At 37.3% G+C, this 14,388-nt stretch overlaps 1 protein-coding gene across 1 annotated transcript in view; it reads right to left on the reverse strand.

Moving 5' to 3' along the window:
• Positions 1–14,388, reverse strand: part of RXFP2 (relaxin family peptide receptor 2) — a 50,476-nt gene that overhangs the window by 11,702 nt on the left and 24,386 nt on the right. The window contains exons 10-14 of the mRNA XM_035718556.2: positions 13,948–14,019; positions 12,423–12,494; positions 9,489–9,560; positions 9,309–9,380; positions 1,229–1,300 (exon numbers count right to left, since the gene is read on the reverse strand). Of these exons, the coding sequence (XP_035574449.1) occupies positions 1,229–1,300; positions 9,309–9,380; positions 9,489–9,560; positions 12,423–12,494; positions 13,948–14,019 (360 nt within the window). The remainder of the gene's footprint in view (positions 1–1,228; positions 1,301–9,308; positions 9,381–9,488; positions 9,561–12,422; positions 12,495–13,947; positions 14,020–14,388) is intronic.

The following is a 14,388-nucleotide window of genomic DNA, read 5'->3' on the forward strand; positions in this document are numbered from 1 at the left end:
TATAATTCCATTTTTATCTTCTCCTTGCCTGGAGTCCTTGGCACACACCTGACCTGACCTCTTAGTTCCTTTAAGTTTCCATTATGTCCTGTCTTCAGATAGACAAAGCTAGGGTCTCTCTTGGTCATTCAACCTCTCCTACTGCTGTGACCATGGCACTGGTTGGCAGGTGGAAGGGCTGGGGGTTATGAGGTGGAGAGGTTTCAATAAATGGTGGACAAGGAAGGTAAAGAATAAGCAGGTCACTTAGTAGGGAAGTAACTAAAGTAACACATTTTCTATGAATTGTTAGAAAATTGTTAGGTCCTTCTTAACCTCTGCCAGAGGTTCATATTTTAAGTGGCAGCTTCTTCATCAGGTTCTAAAAAGGACCTCATATTCTACTTGCAACAAGGAAATTATATAGCCTCACTGAATATTTAGCCTCATTAAATATTTAAATAGGAATATTTTCTATTGGTGCCACAGAAAGAGAAATTATGAAAACCATGTGGATATGCATCAAATACTTGTCTTTTAGTAACTATCACACCTACTGCAGAGACATAAACAAAATGTTCTCTCGAAAAAGCACCTTTACACCAACCATTTCATCCACTTGCTGCACCCAACTTGTAATCTTACACCGAATCCTCCCTATTGTTATGGATAACAAGGGTTAATTTTTGAAATCATGAACACATAGATTACACAGTTGATAAAGAAATGATCATGTCATAAACACATATATTAACACAACTTACACAGTGCACTTTAGCCAAATATATTAAAGTGACATCAAAAACTACTATAAAGATTAATTACCTCCATTTTGTAGTGCACTTAGTAACAGTAACAACACCTGGAATTTATATAGCACCTTTCTTCCTAAGGGCTCAAATCTTAGAGCAGCCGACTGCTCACTCATGTGAGGTGAATTAATGTTTCCAGGTCTCCTGAGTACCATTTAGCCAGTGACTTCATCTTGTGTAATGTGTGGTACCCTGATCTCTTATTGGGCCTCAATTGGATAAACAGCGTGTTTCCAGAGAGAAGTGTCATTCATGTCGGCACATCATAATATTGAACTCTATTTGAACAGGGACCAAAGGTGACAAAATTAAAAAGTTCTCAATAAAAAGACTTTTCTTGCATAAAAACACATTGCAGTGATACATTAGACAGTTTACACTAGAACATCGGCAATATTTCACCATGCTTACTTCTCCATTCTTACATACATACATACATGTGAGAAAGATTCATCATGGGTTGAAACATCCGTGTGTTTATATTTGGAATCTCTATCCTTTCCAGGTCTCTGGAAAATATGCATAATAGGTTTCATGTTTTCAGGGCTTAACTTTTTAGTAATGGCATTTTGTCATATCCTAAATACCATGCTTCAAAGTCTTGTTACCAATTCAAATTAGGATGAAAATCTTATGGTAAACTACCTTAGAAGATCACCATTTTTCTTTAGGATTTCTGGAAGTTGGAGCTGATTTTGTCATTTTATTTTATTTTATTTTATTTTTTTTTGATTTTGTCATTTTATATGCAGAACATTTTCATGCATTTCTTTGATTTAAAAATGACAGCAAAGATTTGTGTGATCATAAAATTGGCTATGTAGTTTGATTTTATAGACCATGCCATGTGAGTTTTGGGGGGTTTCAGACAGGAAATGATATTTTCAACCTGAGAACATCACTGAAGTAGGTTTTGTGAGAACTTGGATTCAAATAAAGTTGTTTCTTAAAGATGCCAAAAGAGTAGGGATCCTCAACTCATCTGGTCCCACAAACTTACATTCAAAACATCTTGAACACCTATGAATTTGACCTGAGATTTAAAGAGATAACAGCTGGAACACTACAGAGAGAAAAATTTCTCTTCTAACAAGGTAGGAAAGTGAAAAATAAAAAATAAAAAAAGAATAAATTAGTAGAGGGGAGCCGCCAGTAGCCAGGCTAGAGTGGAGCGGTGAAAGCCTCCGGGGCACAAAAGCCCAGCCTGGAGAAGTGGGAACTTTAAAAATCCATGCTGGACTTTTCCCTCATGGAAAAGTGCTTAGCAGGGAAATCGGGCAGAATCATAGGAGGGGCAATGAAGCCTCAAGATTCCTGGAATCACTATAAGAGGAGGGGCAGCGGGATCCCTGGGTGGCGCAGCGGTTTGGTGCCTGCCTTTGGCCCAGGGCGCGATCCTGGAGACCCGGAATCGAATCCCACATCGGGTTCCCGGTGCATGGAGCCTGCTTCTCCCTCTGCCTATGTCTCTGCCTCTCTCTCTCTGTGACTATCATAAATAAATAAAAATTAAAAAAAAAAAAAAAAAAAAAGAAGAGGGGCACCGAGGGGGAATCTCACTGCAAACCAGGGTCCGATATGGGTAAAGGACTGGAGTGCTGCAGCCCTCGGGGCATTTGAGAGAAACCAATTGGTTAGGTGGTCCAGCTCCGGACAGAGGTGGCTGTGCCCCATTCCCATTGGGAGAGGCATTCTCTGGGAGCGTGGGTCCAGTGGTACAGGGCTCTGAATCCCAGGGCACCCAAGCAGACAAAGCCAGCGATTCTGCATTTCTCCTGGGACAGGTGGAAGCAGGGAGGGCACGGGAAAGCGAGAACTCTACTGCCGCTGGGTGCCCAGCAAACTGTGCAGATCAGGGCACCCGGGCCTGCTCCCTGGAGCATCTAGGCCAGTGAGGACTGGGAGACTGCGGTTAGTTACTCGTTGGGAGCTCGACTCCAGAGTTGGAAATCTGGCCACTGCCATTGTTTTTCCTCCTTGTTTCACTTTGTGCCGGGGTGAGGCAGGGCTGCTACGAAACAAAGGCCTCACAGGAAAAACAGCTCCCACTGAGCTTGGCACCTGGTAAGGGGTGGGGCTTCTCTGCCCAGGGACAGACATCTGAGAATCAGCACAGCATACCCCTCCCCCAGAAGAACTGCTGGAAGAACAGGGGAAGAGCAAGTTCATTGACCAAGCAGTGCTGGAAAGCTCCAGGACTGAGGGAAAATAGTATATAGAACTAGAGGGTCCTTTGTTCTTCTTTTTTCTTTTTCCATTATGACTCATTTTTATATCAGACAAAAAATTTCAGTATTTTTTTCTCTTTTCCCACCTTAACTACAATATTTTACCAGTTCTTCATTTTTAAGTTTTTTTTTTTTCCTTTTTGACTTTCATATTTCTACAATTAGCTGTCTTAGATATATTTTTCACTTCTGGATTCCCTTCAATGTATTCAATTTAATTTTGGTAGATATATGAGATATGGGTTTTTGTTCTTTGTTTTTTCTGCCTCATTTTGCTTTACAATGGTGGAAGTTAGTGCCTTCTGAAATACTACCAACATACACCCAGAACCAAGTGGAACACCATGTTGGTCAATTCTGTGAGATTATATTCTGTCTTCCTTCTCATTCTGTCCCCTCTTTGATCTTGTTTGTTTTGGGGGTCAATGTTGGGGCTTTCTACAAGTATTGCTGGTTTATATAAATTTGAGATTGAGCATCTTCTAACATACAGAACAAAATATACTCAGAAACAAGAGAATCACCAACTAGAAACCCTCAAGTAGACTACATTCTCTCTCCATTGCTTCCTTACCACCACCATCCCCCCTTTTTCTCCTTTTCCACTTTACTTTTTTTCCCCTTTTCTTTACTTTTCCCCCCTTTTTCTTTTTTCTTCTTTGTTTTTGGTTTTTGGCTTTTTATTTTTACTACTTTGTTTTAAAATTTGTTTCTTATTTTAATGGTCCTTTTATTTTATTTTGTTCTGTTCTTCTTTTTTCTTTTATTTTCTGGTCTCTGACCTCTTAAATCATCTAGGGTGTATTTTACTTAGGTCGTGGTTGATATTTTTGACTCAGCCCATTCATACAGCCACTCTGCACTGGACAAAATGACTAGAAGGAAGAATTCACCACAAAAGAAAGAACCAGAAACAGTATTACCTGCCATAGAGTTACAGAATTTGGATTTAAATATGATGTCAGAAATTCAATTCAGAAGTACAATTATAAAGCTACTGGTGGCTCTGGAAGAAAGCATAAAGGACTCTAGAGACTACTGCAGAATTGAGATCTAATCAGGCTGAGAATAAAAATAGGTTATATAGATGCAATCCAAAATGGATGCTCTAACCACTAGGGTTAATGAGGTGGAAGAGAGAGTGAGTGACAAAGAAGACAAGTTGATGGTAAGGAAGGAAGCTGAGGAAAAAAGAGAAAAACAATTAAGAGCCCATGAGGAGAGGCTTAGGGAAATAAATGATAGCTTGAGAAAGAAGAATATGATTGGAAGAGACTGAGAGAGAGAGAGGACCACAAAGTATATTTGAACAAACCATAGCTGAGAGAACTTCCCAAAGTTCAGGCATTAAGATCCAAGGGATAGACAGGACCCCCCAAAATCAATAAAAACTGCTCAACACCTCAACATTTAATAGTGAAACTTGTAAATTTCAAAGATAAAGAGAAAATTCATAAAGCAGCTCAAGACAAGAGATTCTTAACTTATATGGGGGAAAATATAAGATTAACAGCAGACCTCTCCACAGAGACCTGGCAGGCCAGAAAGGGCTGGCATGATATATACAGGGTACTAAATGAGAAGAACATGCAGCCAAGAATACCTTATCCAGCAAGGCTGTCATTCAGAATAGAAGGAGGGATAAAGAGCTTCCAGGACGTGCGGAAACTGAAAGAATATGTGACCACCAAACCGGCTCTCCAGAAATATTAAGGGGGAACCCTTAATAGTTAATAAACTATCTTTCAATAGTTACTCTGAATGTGAATGGGCTAAATGATCCCATCAAAAGACAGGGTATCGGACTGGATAAAAAAAGCAAGACCCATCTATTTGCTGTCTACAAGAGACTCATTTTAGACCTAAGGACACCTCCAGCCTGAAAATGAAGGGGTGGAGAACCATTTACCATTCAAATGGTCCTCAAAAGAAAGCTAGGGTAGCAATCCTCATATCATATAAATTTAAGTTTATCCCAAAGACTGTAGTAAGATATGAAGAGGGACACTATATCATACTTAAAGGGTCCATCCAACAAGAAAACCTACCAATCATGAATATGTATGCCACTAAAGAGGGAGCTGCCAAGTATATCAATCAATTAATAACCAAAGTAAAGAGATACTTAGATAATAAGACATTAATGGGAGGAGACCTCAACATGGTACTTTCTGCAAATGACAGATATTCTAAGCAGAACATCACCAAAGAAACAAGGACCTTAAATAATACACTTGACCAGATGGATTTCACAGATATATACAGAACTTTCCATCAGAATGCAACTGAATACACATTCTTATCAAGTACACATAGAATTTTCTTCAGAATAGACCACATACTGGATCACAAATCAGGTCTCAACTGATACCAAAAGATTGAGATTGTTCCCTGCATATTTTCAGACCACAATGCTTTGAAACTAGAACTCAATCACAAGAAGAAATTTGAAAGAAACTCAAACAAGTGGAGGTTAAAGAGCATCCTACTAAAAGATCAATGTGTCAACCAAGAAATTAGAGAATGATTAAAAAAATTGATGGAAACTAATGAAAATGAAGATACAACCATTCAAAATCTTTGGCATACAGCAAAAGCAGTCCTAAGAGGGAAATACATCGTGATACAAGCCACCCTCAAAAAATTGGGAAAAAAAACCCTCAAATACACAAGCTAACCTCACACCTAAAGGAATTGGAGAAAGAACAATAAATGAAACTTACACCAAGCATAAGAAGAGAGTTAATAAAGATTCAAGCAGAACTCAATGAAATAGAGACCAGGAGAACTGTAGAACAGATCAACAAAACCAGGATCTGGTTCTTTGAAAGAATTAATAAGATAGATAAATCCCTAGCCAGCCTTATCAAAAAAAAAGAGAGAAGACTCAAATTAATAAAATCACGAATGAAAGAGGAGAGATCACAACCAATACCAAGGAAATACAAACGATTTAAAAAACGGATTATGAGCAAATATATGCCAACATATTAAGCATTCTAGAAAAAAATGGATGCATTTCTGAAAAACCACAAATCACCAAAACTGGAACAGGAAGAAATTGAAAGCCTGAACAGGCCAATAACCAGTGAGGAAATTGAAGCAGTCATCAAAAACCTCCCAAGACACAAAAGTCCTAGGGCCAGATGGCTTCCCAAGGGAATTCTATCAAACGATTAAAGAGAAATACTACCCATTCTACTAAAGTGGTTTTGAAGGATAGAATGGGACAGAATACTTCCAAACTTGTTTTATGAGGCCAGCATTATCTTGATTCCAAAACCAGACAAAGACTCCACCAAAAAAGAATTATAAACAAATATCCATAATGAACAAAGATGCAAAAATTCTCAACAAGATACTAGCCAATAGGATCCAGCAGTATATTAAGAGTATTATTCACCATGACCAAGTGAGATTTGTCCCCAGAATGCAAGGTTGGTTCAACACTCGTAAAACAATCAATGTGATAGATCATATCAACAAGAGAAAAAACAAGAACCATATGATCCTCTCAATAGAGGCAGAGAAAGCATTTGATAAAATACAGCATCCATTCCGATTAAAACCCTTCAAAGTGTAGAGATAGAAGGAACATTCCTCAATATCTTAAAAGCCATTTATGAAAAGCCCACAGCAAATATTCTCAATGTGGAGAAACTTTCTCCTAAGATCAGGAACATGACAGGGATGTCCACTCTCACCACTGTTATTCAACATAGTATTAGAAGTCCTCACCTCAGTAATCAGACAACAAAAAAGAGATAAAAGGCATTCGAATTGAAAAAGAAGAAGTCAAACTCTCCCTCTTCGCAGATGACATGATATTGTACATAGAAAACCCAAAAGACTCCATCCCAAGATTGATAGAACTCATACAGCAATTCAGCAATGTGGCAGGATACAAAATCAATGCCCAGAAGTCAGTGGCATTTCTATACAATAACGAGATTGAAGAAATAGAAATTAAGGAATCAATCCCATTTACAATTGCACCCAAAAGCATAAGATACCTAGGAATAAACCTAACCAAAGAGATAAAGGATCTATACTCTAAAAACTACAGAACACTTCTGAAAGAAATTGAGGAAGACACAAAGAGATGGAAAAACATTCCATGCTCATGGATTGAAAGAATAAACATTGTGAAATTGTCTCTGCTACCCAGGGCAATTCACACATTCAATGCAATCTCTATCAAAATACCATAGACTTTCATCACAGGGTTGGAACAAATAATCTTAAGATTTGTATGGAATCAGAAAGAGCCCGAATAGCCAGAGGAATATTGAAAAAGGAAAACAATGCCAAGAGGCAACACAATGCTGGATTTCAAGCTGTACTACAAAGCTGTGATCATCAAGACAGTGTGGTACTGGTGCAAAAACAGACACACAGATCAATGGAGAACCCAGAAATGTCCACTCAACTCTATGGTCAACTAATATTCGACAAATCAGGAAAGAATATCCACTGGAAAAAGGACAGTCTCTTCAATAAATTGTGTTGGGAAAATTGGACAGCCATGTGCAGAAGAATGAAACTAGACCATTCTCTTACACCATACACAAAGATAAATTCAAAATGGATGAAAGATCTAAATGCAAGACCAGAATCCATCAAAATCCTAGAGGAGAATACAGGCAACACTTTTTTAAACTTGGGCACAGTAAGTTCTCACAAGATACATCTACAAAGGCAAAGGAAATAAAAGCAACAATGAACTATTGTGACTTAATCAGGATAAAAAACTTCTGTACAGCAAGAGAAACAGTCAACAAAACTAAAAGACAACCTACAGAATGGGAGAAGATATTTGCAAATGATGTATCAGATAAAGGACTAGTATCCAAGATCTATAAAAAACTTATGAACCTCAACACCCAAGATACAAACAATCCAATCATGAAATGGGAAGAACACATGAACATAAATTTCACCAAAGAAGACATACACAGGACACACAAGCACATGAGAAAATGTTCCGCATCATTTGCCATCAGGGAAATACAAACCAAATCCACAATACGATATACCTCACACCAGTGAGAATGGCAAAAATTAACAAGACAAGAAACAACAAATATTGGAGAGGATGTGGAGAAGGGGGAACCCTCTTACACTGTTGGTGGGAATGTGAACTGGTGCAGCCACTCTGGAAAACAGTGCCGAGGTTCCTCAAAAAGTTAAAAATAGAGCAACTGCACTATTAGATATTTACCCTAAAGATACAGATGTAGTGAAATGCCGGGACACCTGCACCCCAATGTTCATAGCAGCAATGTCCACAATGGCCAAACTGTGGAAGGAGCCCCAATGTCCTTTGACAGATGAATGGATAAAGAAGATGTGGTCTATATATGCAATGGAATATTACTTAGCCATCAAAAAGGATGAATATCTTTATATATATGTTACAGATATATTTTATATATCTTATTATACATATGTTATATTATGTCTTATTATATATGTTATATATATACACATATATATGTTTTTGGGTTTTTATATTCTTGTTTCTTAAGAACAGAAACCAAGTCTTTTTCATCGGTGGGTTCTCACTAATACTTGTTGAAAGAGAATCTAAATTTGGCCTTAATTTCCAAAAGAAAACTATTTAGCAATAGGAAAAGGTCATGTTAAGGATCAGTCTTTGGAATTAACTTTTAGGCTGTGATCTGGTAATGTGTATGCCCTCTGTGTAAAAACAAACAACAAACATGAAACAACAATGACTATTTCTGGGAAAGGAATGAAGTAGTTCAAAGAAAAACTGGTAGAGTTCTAAACACTATTTAAACCCAATACATTTGAAATTTTAAAATACTGAAAACATTAAGTGCCCAAGTATTCATATTGATGAGATAATTTTTTTCCTTTACTGATAAAAATATAAAAAGCATGTATTATAAACCAGTATCAAGTAGATTGTTGTAGCAAAGGTAAAAGAAAAAAGCAGGTAAGTCTTGCACAATTTGTTTTTTACCGCCTGTTCAGTAACCAAACTACTGAGAATTTAATTCTTTGAAAAGATTGCAAGGTGAGATTTTTCCAAGTTAACCAGTAATGCAGCTTCAAACACAGAAATGGTCTTTACAACATATTGAATGGTTTTGTTGTCATTCAGTATATACTTGATGGTAACAGTGATATTCACAACTGTCTGATGATACATGCTTAAATAAAAAGCCCTCTGTGTATAAAATTCCCATTTAAAAATAAATGTGGTTCTTAGTAAAGTATATCCACTAAAATGATAATCGACATACTGTTATGTTTGACTTACAGAGACTGAAGTTGTTTAAGACTTTCAAACTGGTTCTTGTGGAGATACAAAAGAGGATTGGACGACAGATTCCTTTTGTACCATTAGAAAGAGGGAGGAAAGAAGCATCAGGATGTTATTATTTTTGGAAGCTCAAGATGCTACCATTTAAATCTGATGATGGTGGGAAGAAAAACTTACAGTTTTTGTAGAAGCTTCAGGTCTTTAAAAATTTCGGGTGGTAGCTCCATTATCATATTGCTAGACAGGTCCCTGTGGATGGCAGTGAAAACTCAATGCAATTACATTGGAAATAAATGACATGTTTATTACTCCTCACAATTATCATCATCCTGATTGATGTAACAAAAAATATGATCCAGTTTAACCAACCTGATAACCTGTTACAAAACAAGGCTGTGTGAATCAGCCAAATGGATATGTTTTCCATCACTTTCAGACATGTGACATTTTGCTCATCCAGTTCCTGTCTGGAATTTCCTCTCAGTCCCTCTCCAATACATTTTAACCCAGCTTCAATGTCTAGTTTGATTAATTTCTTCTGTTTCAGGTACACTCTGTACACTTTGATCATTCATTATTTCTGTGATTCCTACTTGGTTGAAGTATATGATATCTTGTTTATCCAACTGTAATGCAAGCTTTCTGAGGCAAAGACCTATGTCTTCTATTTATTCTGCATTCCATCTAAGATAGTATTGCCAAATATTATCTGCCCAGATAATCTTGAATGGGTAAGTTCACACCATTTTAAGTCTATTTTGATATGGTACTATTCTTTAAAAGGAATTAAAAATTTAGAATGAAATATAATAGTACTGGCCAATCCACAAAGAATCATAGGGAAGCGTTTCTACAGAATGTAGAAAAGGATTTGCTCAGATCAGAAGGAATGAGGAGTCTTTAACCAAAATATCCTTCTGAAGGGAAAAATGTTCAAAAGTAAAACAGACATGCAATTGCTTAAGACTCAAACAAAAGATCTTTTCTATTTTTTGATGCTTTGGAGGCTGCTGATGGATTTGTGGGAGTTACAAATAACTAAGACAGGTCTTTTTCTAAAGAAGCTTACAATTAGAATAAACAACTAGATTATAAAATAAGAAAGGAATGAAGCAAATGCTATTATAGATGCACTGGTAAAAAATAGAGGAAGGAGTTGGAGATTAGGAACTGTTTGAACAAAGCTTTATGATTTTCATAGGTGGTATAAAAGAAGAACAGCTTTTCAGGTGAGGGTTAAGCAGGATCAGTGAAACAAAAAAACCTTGAAATCAATGACATCTGGAGTTTGCAAACGGTCCAGTGTGGGTAGAGGATGGAAAGTATGAGGAGATGTAAAGGAAGTGAGCTTGTAAATGAGCATGGATACAAAACGGAAGGCTATGAATACATTCCAAGGCAATACTTCCCAGAGCATAGTCCAGGCATCAGAACCAAAGAGAATGCTAAAAAAAAGAGCACATTCCTGGTGCCTGCTCCAGAACTATCACTTCAGAATCTGGGAGGGAGCCTGGTACATGCATTTAAAGTCAGTATCCCTTGCGATTCTTTTGAACATTAGCATTGAAAGCCAGCAACAAGGAATGAGAATATGAAGCAGAACAGAGGCATACTATGCTCTGAGTTAGGGGGTGATAGTTCTGTCAAAAGCATGAAAGGTTGGAAAGCCAAACAATGGAGACCAGGCAGGAGGCTTTGATCCTGGACCACCTGAAAGCTGATGAGGGCTTAAGGAGGGCGTGGGCTGGGCTCATAGTCTGGTAGGACAGGAAGTGTAATGAGGGTTGGAGGGGAAAGGAGGAGGCCTTGAGCCTGGCTGCCAGGAAGGGTGCCGATACCACTAAGATGGTAGGTTCAGCGGAAGAAGCTGGGGGGGTGGGAGTGTGTGTGGCTCTGCCTAAGTGTAGGATAAAAGGATTGGAATATTTTTAAAAATATGGACTCTGTATTAGTGTTTCCTTAACTTTGTACCTAAAACATGCTCCTGTTTGTCCTGGACTGCTCACCTGCTCTATCCTGTAACCCAAATCCTTATTAACCCTCTAAAGTCTCATTAGGAATGCCCTCATGAAGAATGAGCAAGCAATTCTGAGGGAGCCACCTTTCACTTTTTGCCATAGAATGACAATATTTTTAGTTCTAATGCTAAAGGCTGTAAATGAAACACTACTTTAAAATTCCTTATCAGTGTTTTCTTTTGACTTCCAAATCTATTGGTTTCCCTTCCCAATCAATAAATTGCACATACTAGGCACTTAGTAAATATATGTGGATTTGGTTTGTGATATTTATAAATTCAATCAAACTATCTTAAATATTAATGAATTAGTTGTCAAATTACTCCGAGTTATTTTCCCCAGTCCTTTCTGGATTTTGAAGCAAGGTGTAAAAAATGAGGGAGAGATTAATTAAAAATTAATTTCCATTTTTTGGCTCCTTTGGAGAAGGAGGAGTTCTGTACCCAAGTCACCACTATTTGTGATATAACAGATTTAGTTTTAATTTCCAGTAATACAAAATTATGTGGGTAGCAATGAACTAATAGCAAGATAGATGCTTTTAAAAGTTCTACCTCTACAAAACATATATTTGAACAGAAAAAGTTACATGGGCTCTCTGAATATTATTCAATAAACCCAATCATTCTAGACATTTATATTTGCTTCATCAATTCTAGAAGTTCATAATTTCTCAAGGGATAAAAAGCATCTTTGTTCCTTTGTTCAGTCACGATTAATATGATTTCAGTCAGTCATTTATTTAGCAAGCATTTATTGAAAATTAACTATACTCCAGCCATTAGAGATAATGATCCTTGAGTTTAAGGAGCTCTGGAAAACTCATCTGCTCCAAAACACACACATGCACATATGAAATCACCCAAAGAAAATAGGCAAAGAAAATTAGAGTAGGCTAAATCCATATTAAGCCCACTGCTTGATTTTAATTTGCTTTTGACTTTAGGATAATGTTGGTTTTCTTAATTGATTTGGAATATCCAGGAGTCTGCAGAATTTGATTGCCACTGGTGAAAAAGCAGCCTCCCTAGTCACCTAAATTTATAATCTCGGAAGAAGTAATCCTATTTTCCTAGTAGACAATGCTACTTACAGTTCTCCTAAATTTTTTAATGAAGAAAATGTCTTCTCTGGAACAAAATCAATTTGATTTCTAGGCAGAAACCTGTAAGACATGGTGAGAGTCAGCACTGTTGGTTTGTGTCTGCTGTAAGAACCAGTTCTCATTGGGAGATGCCACTGATCCGGGTAATTCCATAAGATCTCCTTTGAAATCCAAAGTGAAGCGTGTTCTGGTGTGGAATGTAAGGCAGGAGTTTCTCACCAAGGAAATCCATGGATTCTCTCCAAGAAATGCTGCCATAGGTAATTTGAGGTGCTGAGTGTGATCTATGAATCTGCATTTTGTTTGGACTCTGATTATTTCAGAAAATGTTCATTTCCCAATATACACAAATGTAATGTCAAATTTGGATCCCATTAATTAATTAGAGTAGACTTTGAGATGATACTTGTGTAAGGCACATTCCTTAGGAAAAGGCCAGAAAGAACAAAGTTTGAAGCAACCCCATAGGGTACCCGGGCTGCAAATGGATTTTAAATTTGGTGGTGGAGAGTGGGACAGGAAGACAATGGTTTTACATTTCCTTTGTCTAGAAATGGAATTCTCCAAGACATACAGTAAAAAGAGGGGTTTGCAGCTAACTGTCTTACTGAGGTGTTAAATTGAATCAATCATGAGTGTGACAGTGATTCAAGAGCTACATGGGCTATAAAATAGATGTCAATGGAATTTGTTTAGTTTACCAGTATTCTCTCTCATTATCCATGAGAAAAGGAATAAACTCATTGCATATCCTGAATAGGATAGTCCCTCTTTTCTCATTAAATATGGTAGTCTGCAATCTGATTGATAAATATGTAGCCTGGTAATAACCTTATCTCTTAGATTGTTGAAAAACAGTGGTTAGGCTACTACAAATGAATATACTCCAATTTTTCTTTTCCAACCATGTGTGCAATCATCAAACATTACTAACTGCTTACTATATGTGGAAAACTATGGTTAAAACCAAAGGAAAATTCTTGTGTTTTTACTAGCGCAAATGTGCCATAGCCAATCCATGTGCATACCCTATCTCCCTTAACATAATCAGCAATCAGAATCAGCAGTCAGAATCTTTGGCAAATCAGAATGTATTGGATATCCTTCCCTTATGAATAAAATTATTATTTTTTTCTCCAGAGAGAGAGAGAGGGACATCAAGGGATAACCGTCAGGCAGTAACAACTAATTGTTGTATAGCTAACCATTTTCACACACATTATCTCATTTCCTTGGTGATCACTGGGTTAGATACCAGCTCAGCAGAAAGGATGCATGGAAGTAATGATTGCCCTCAGCAAGGAGAGAGCTGGAGACCTAAATGCTGGGCAGCTAAATTGAAGGCTGGGTCCCACCATCAAAATCAATAAATTCATGTGTGCATTTCCTAGGACTGCAGTTTCAGATCGAGGCTGTAAATGAAACACTACTTTAAAATTCCTTATCAGTGTTTTCTTTTGACTTCCAAATCTATTGGTTTCCCTTCGTTTACCGATTCCCATTGTATACTTACAGCACTGTGAGTGAATTGCATGACAGAAAGGAGGAATTCGTAAGATATTTTATTCCATTGCCTTCCAAATCCCTAAAAGGCAGGAGGAAAAATACTTTCAATGTCTTTGCACAAATTGCATGTCTATGGTCACTTTTTGTTGATAAAACATTTCTGAATTTTAGTTTTTAACTCATTTCAACTTTTATGCTTTCTTCCTAATAATCACAGTTAGTAATATAATTAATGCTATGCTTCTTTCCTCCTTCCAATTAATGTTAGAACTTAATAAAATTGAGGGACAGGGCAGACCAACATTTCGTGAGTGTCTCTCTGTGCTAGATGCCATGCTACTAATTATGATTCTATTGCCACCGTAATAGTGGTAACTACCATTTATCAAACTTTTATGGTGTCAGGTACTGTTCTGAGTGCATAACAGCACTCCTGCAAAGTTGGTAT

The sequence above is a fragment of the Canis lupus genome, chromosome 25 (assembly GCF_003254725.2).
Source record: "Canis lupus dingo isolate Sandy chromosome 25, ASM325472v2, whole genome shotgun sequence".
NCBI classification, from domain to species: Eukaryota; Metazoa; Chordata; class Mammalia; order Carnivora; family Canidae; genus Canis; species Canis lupus.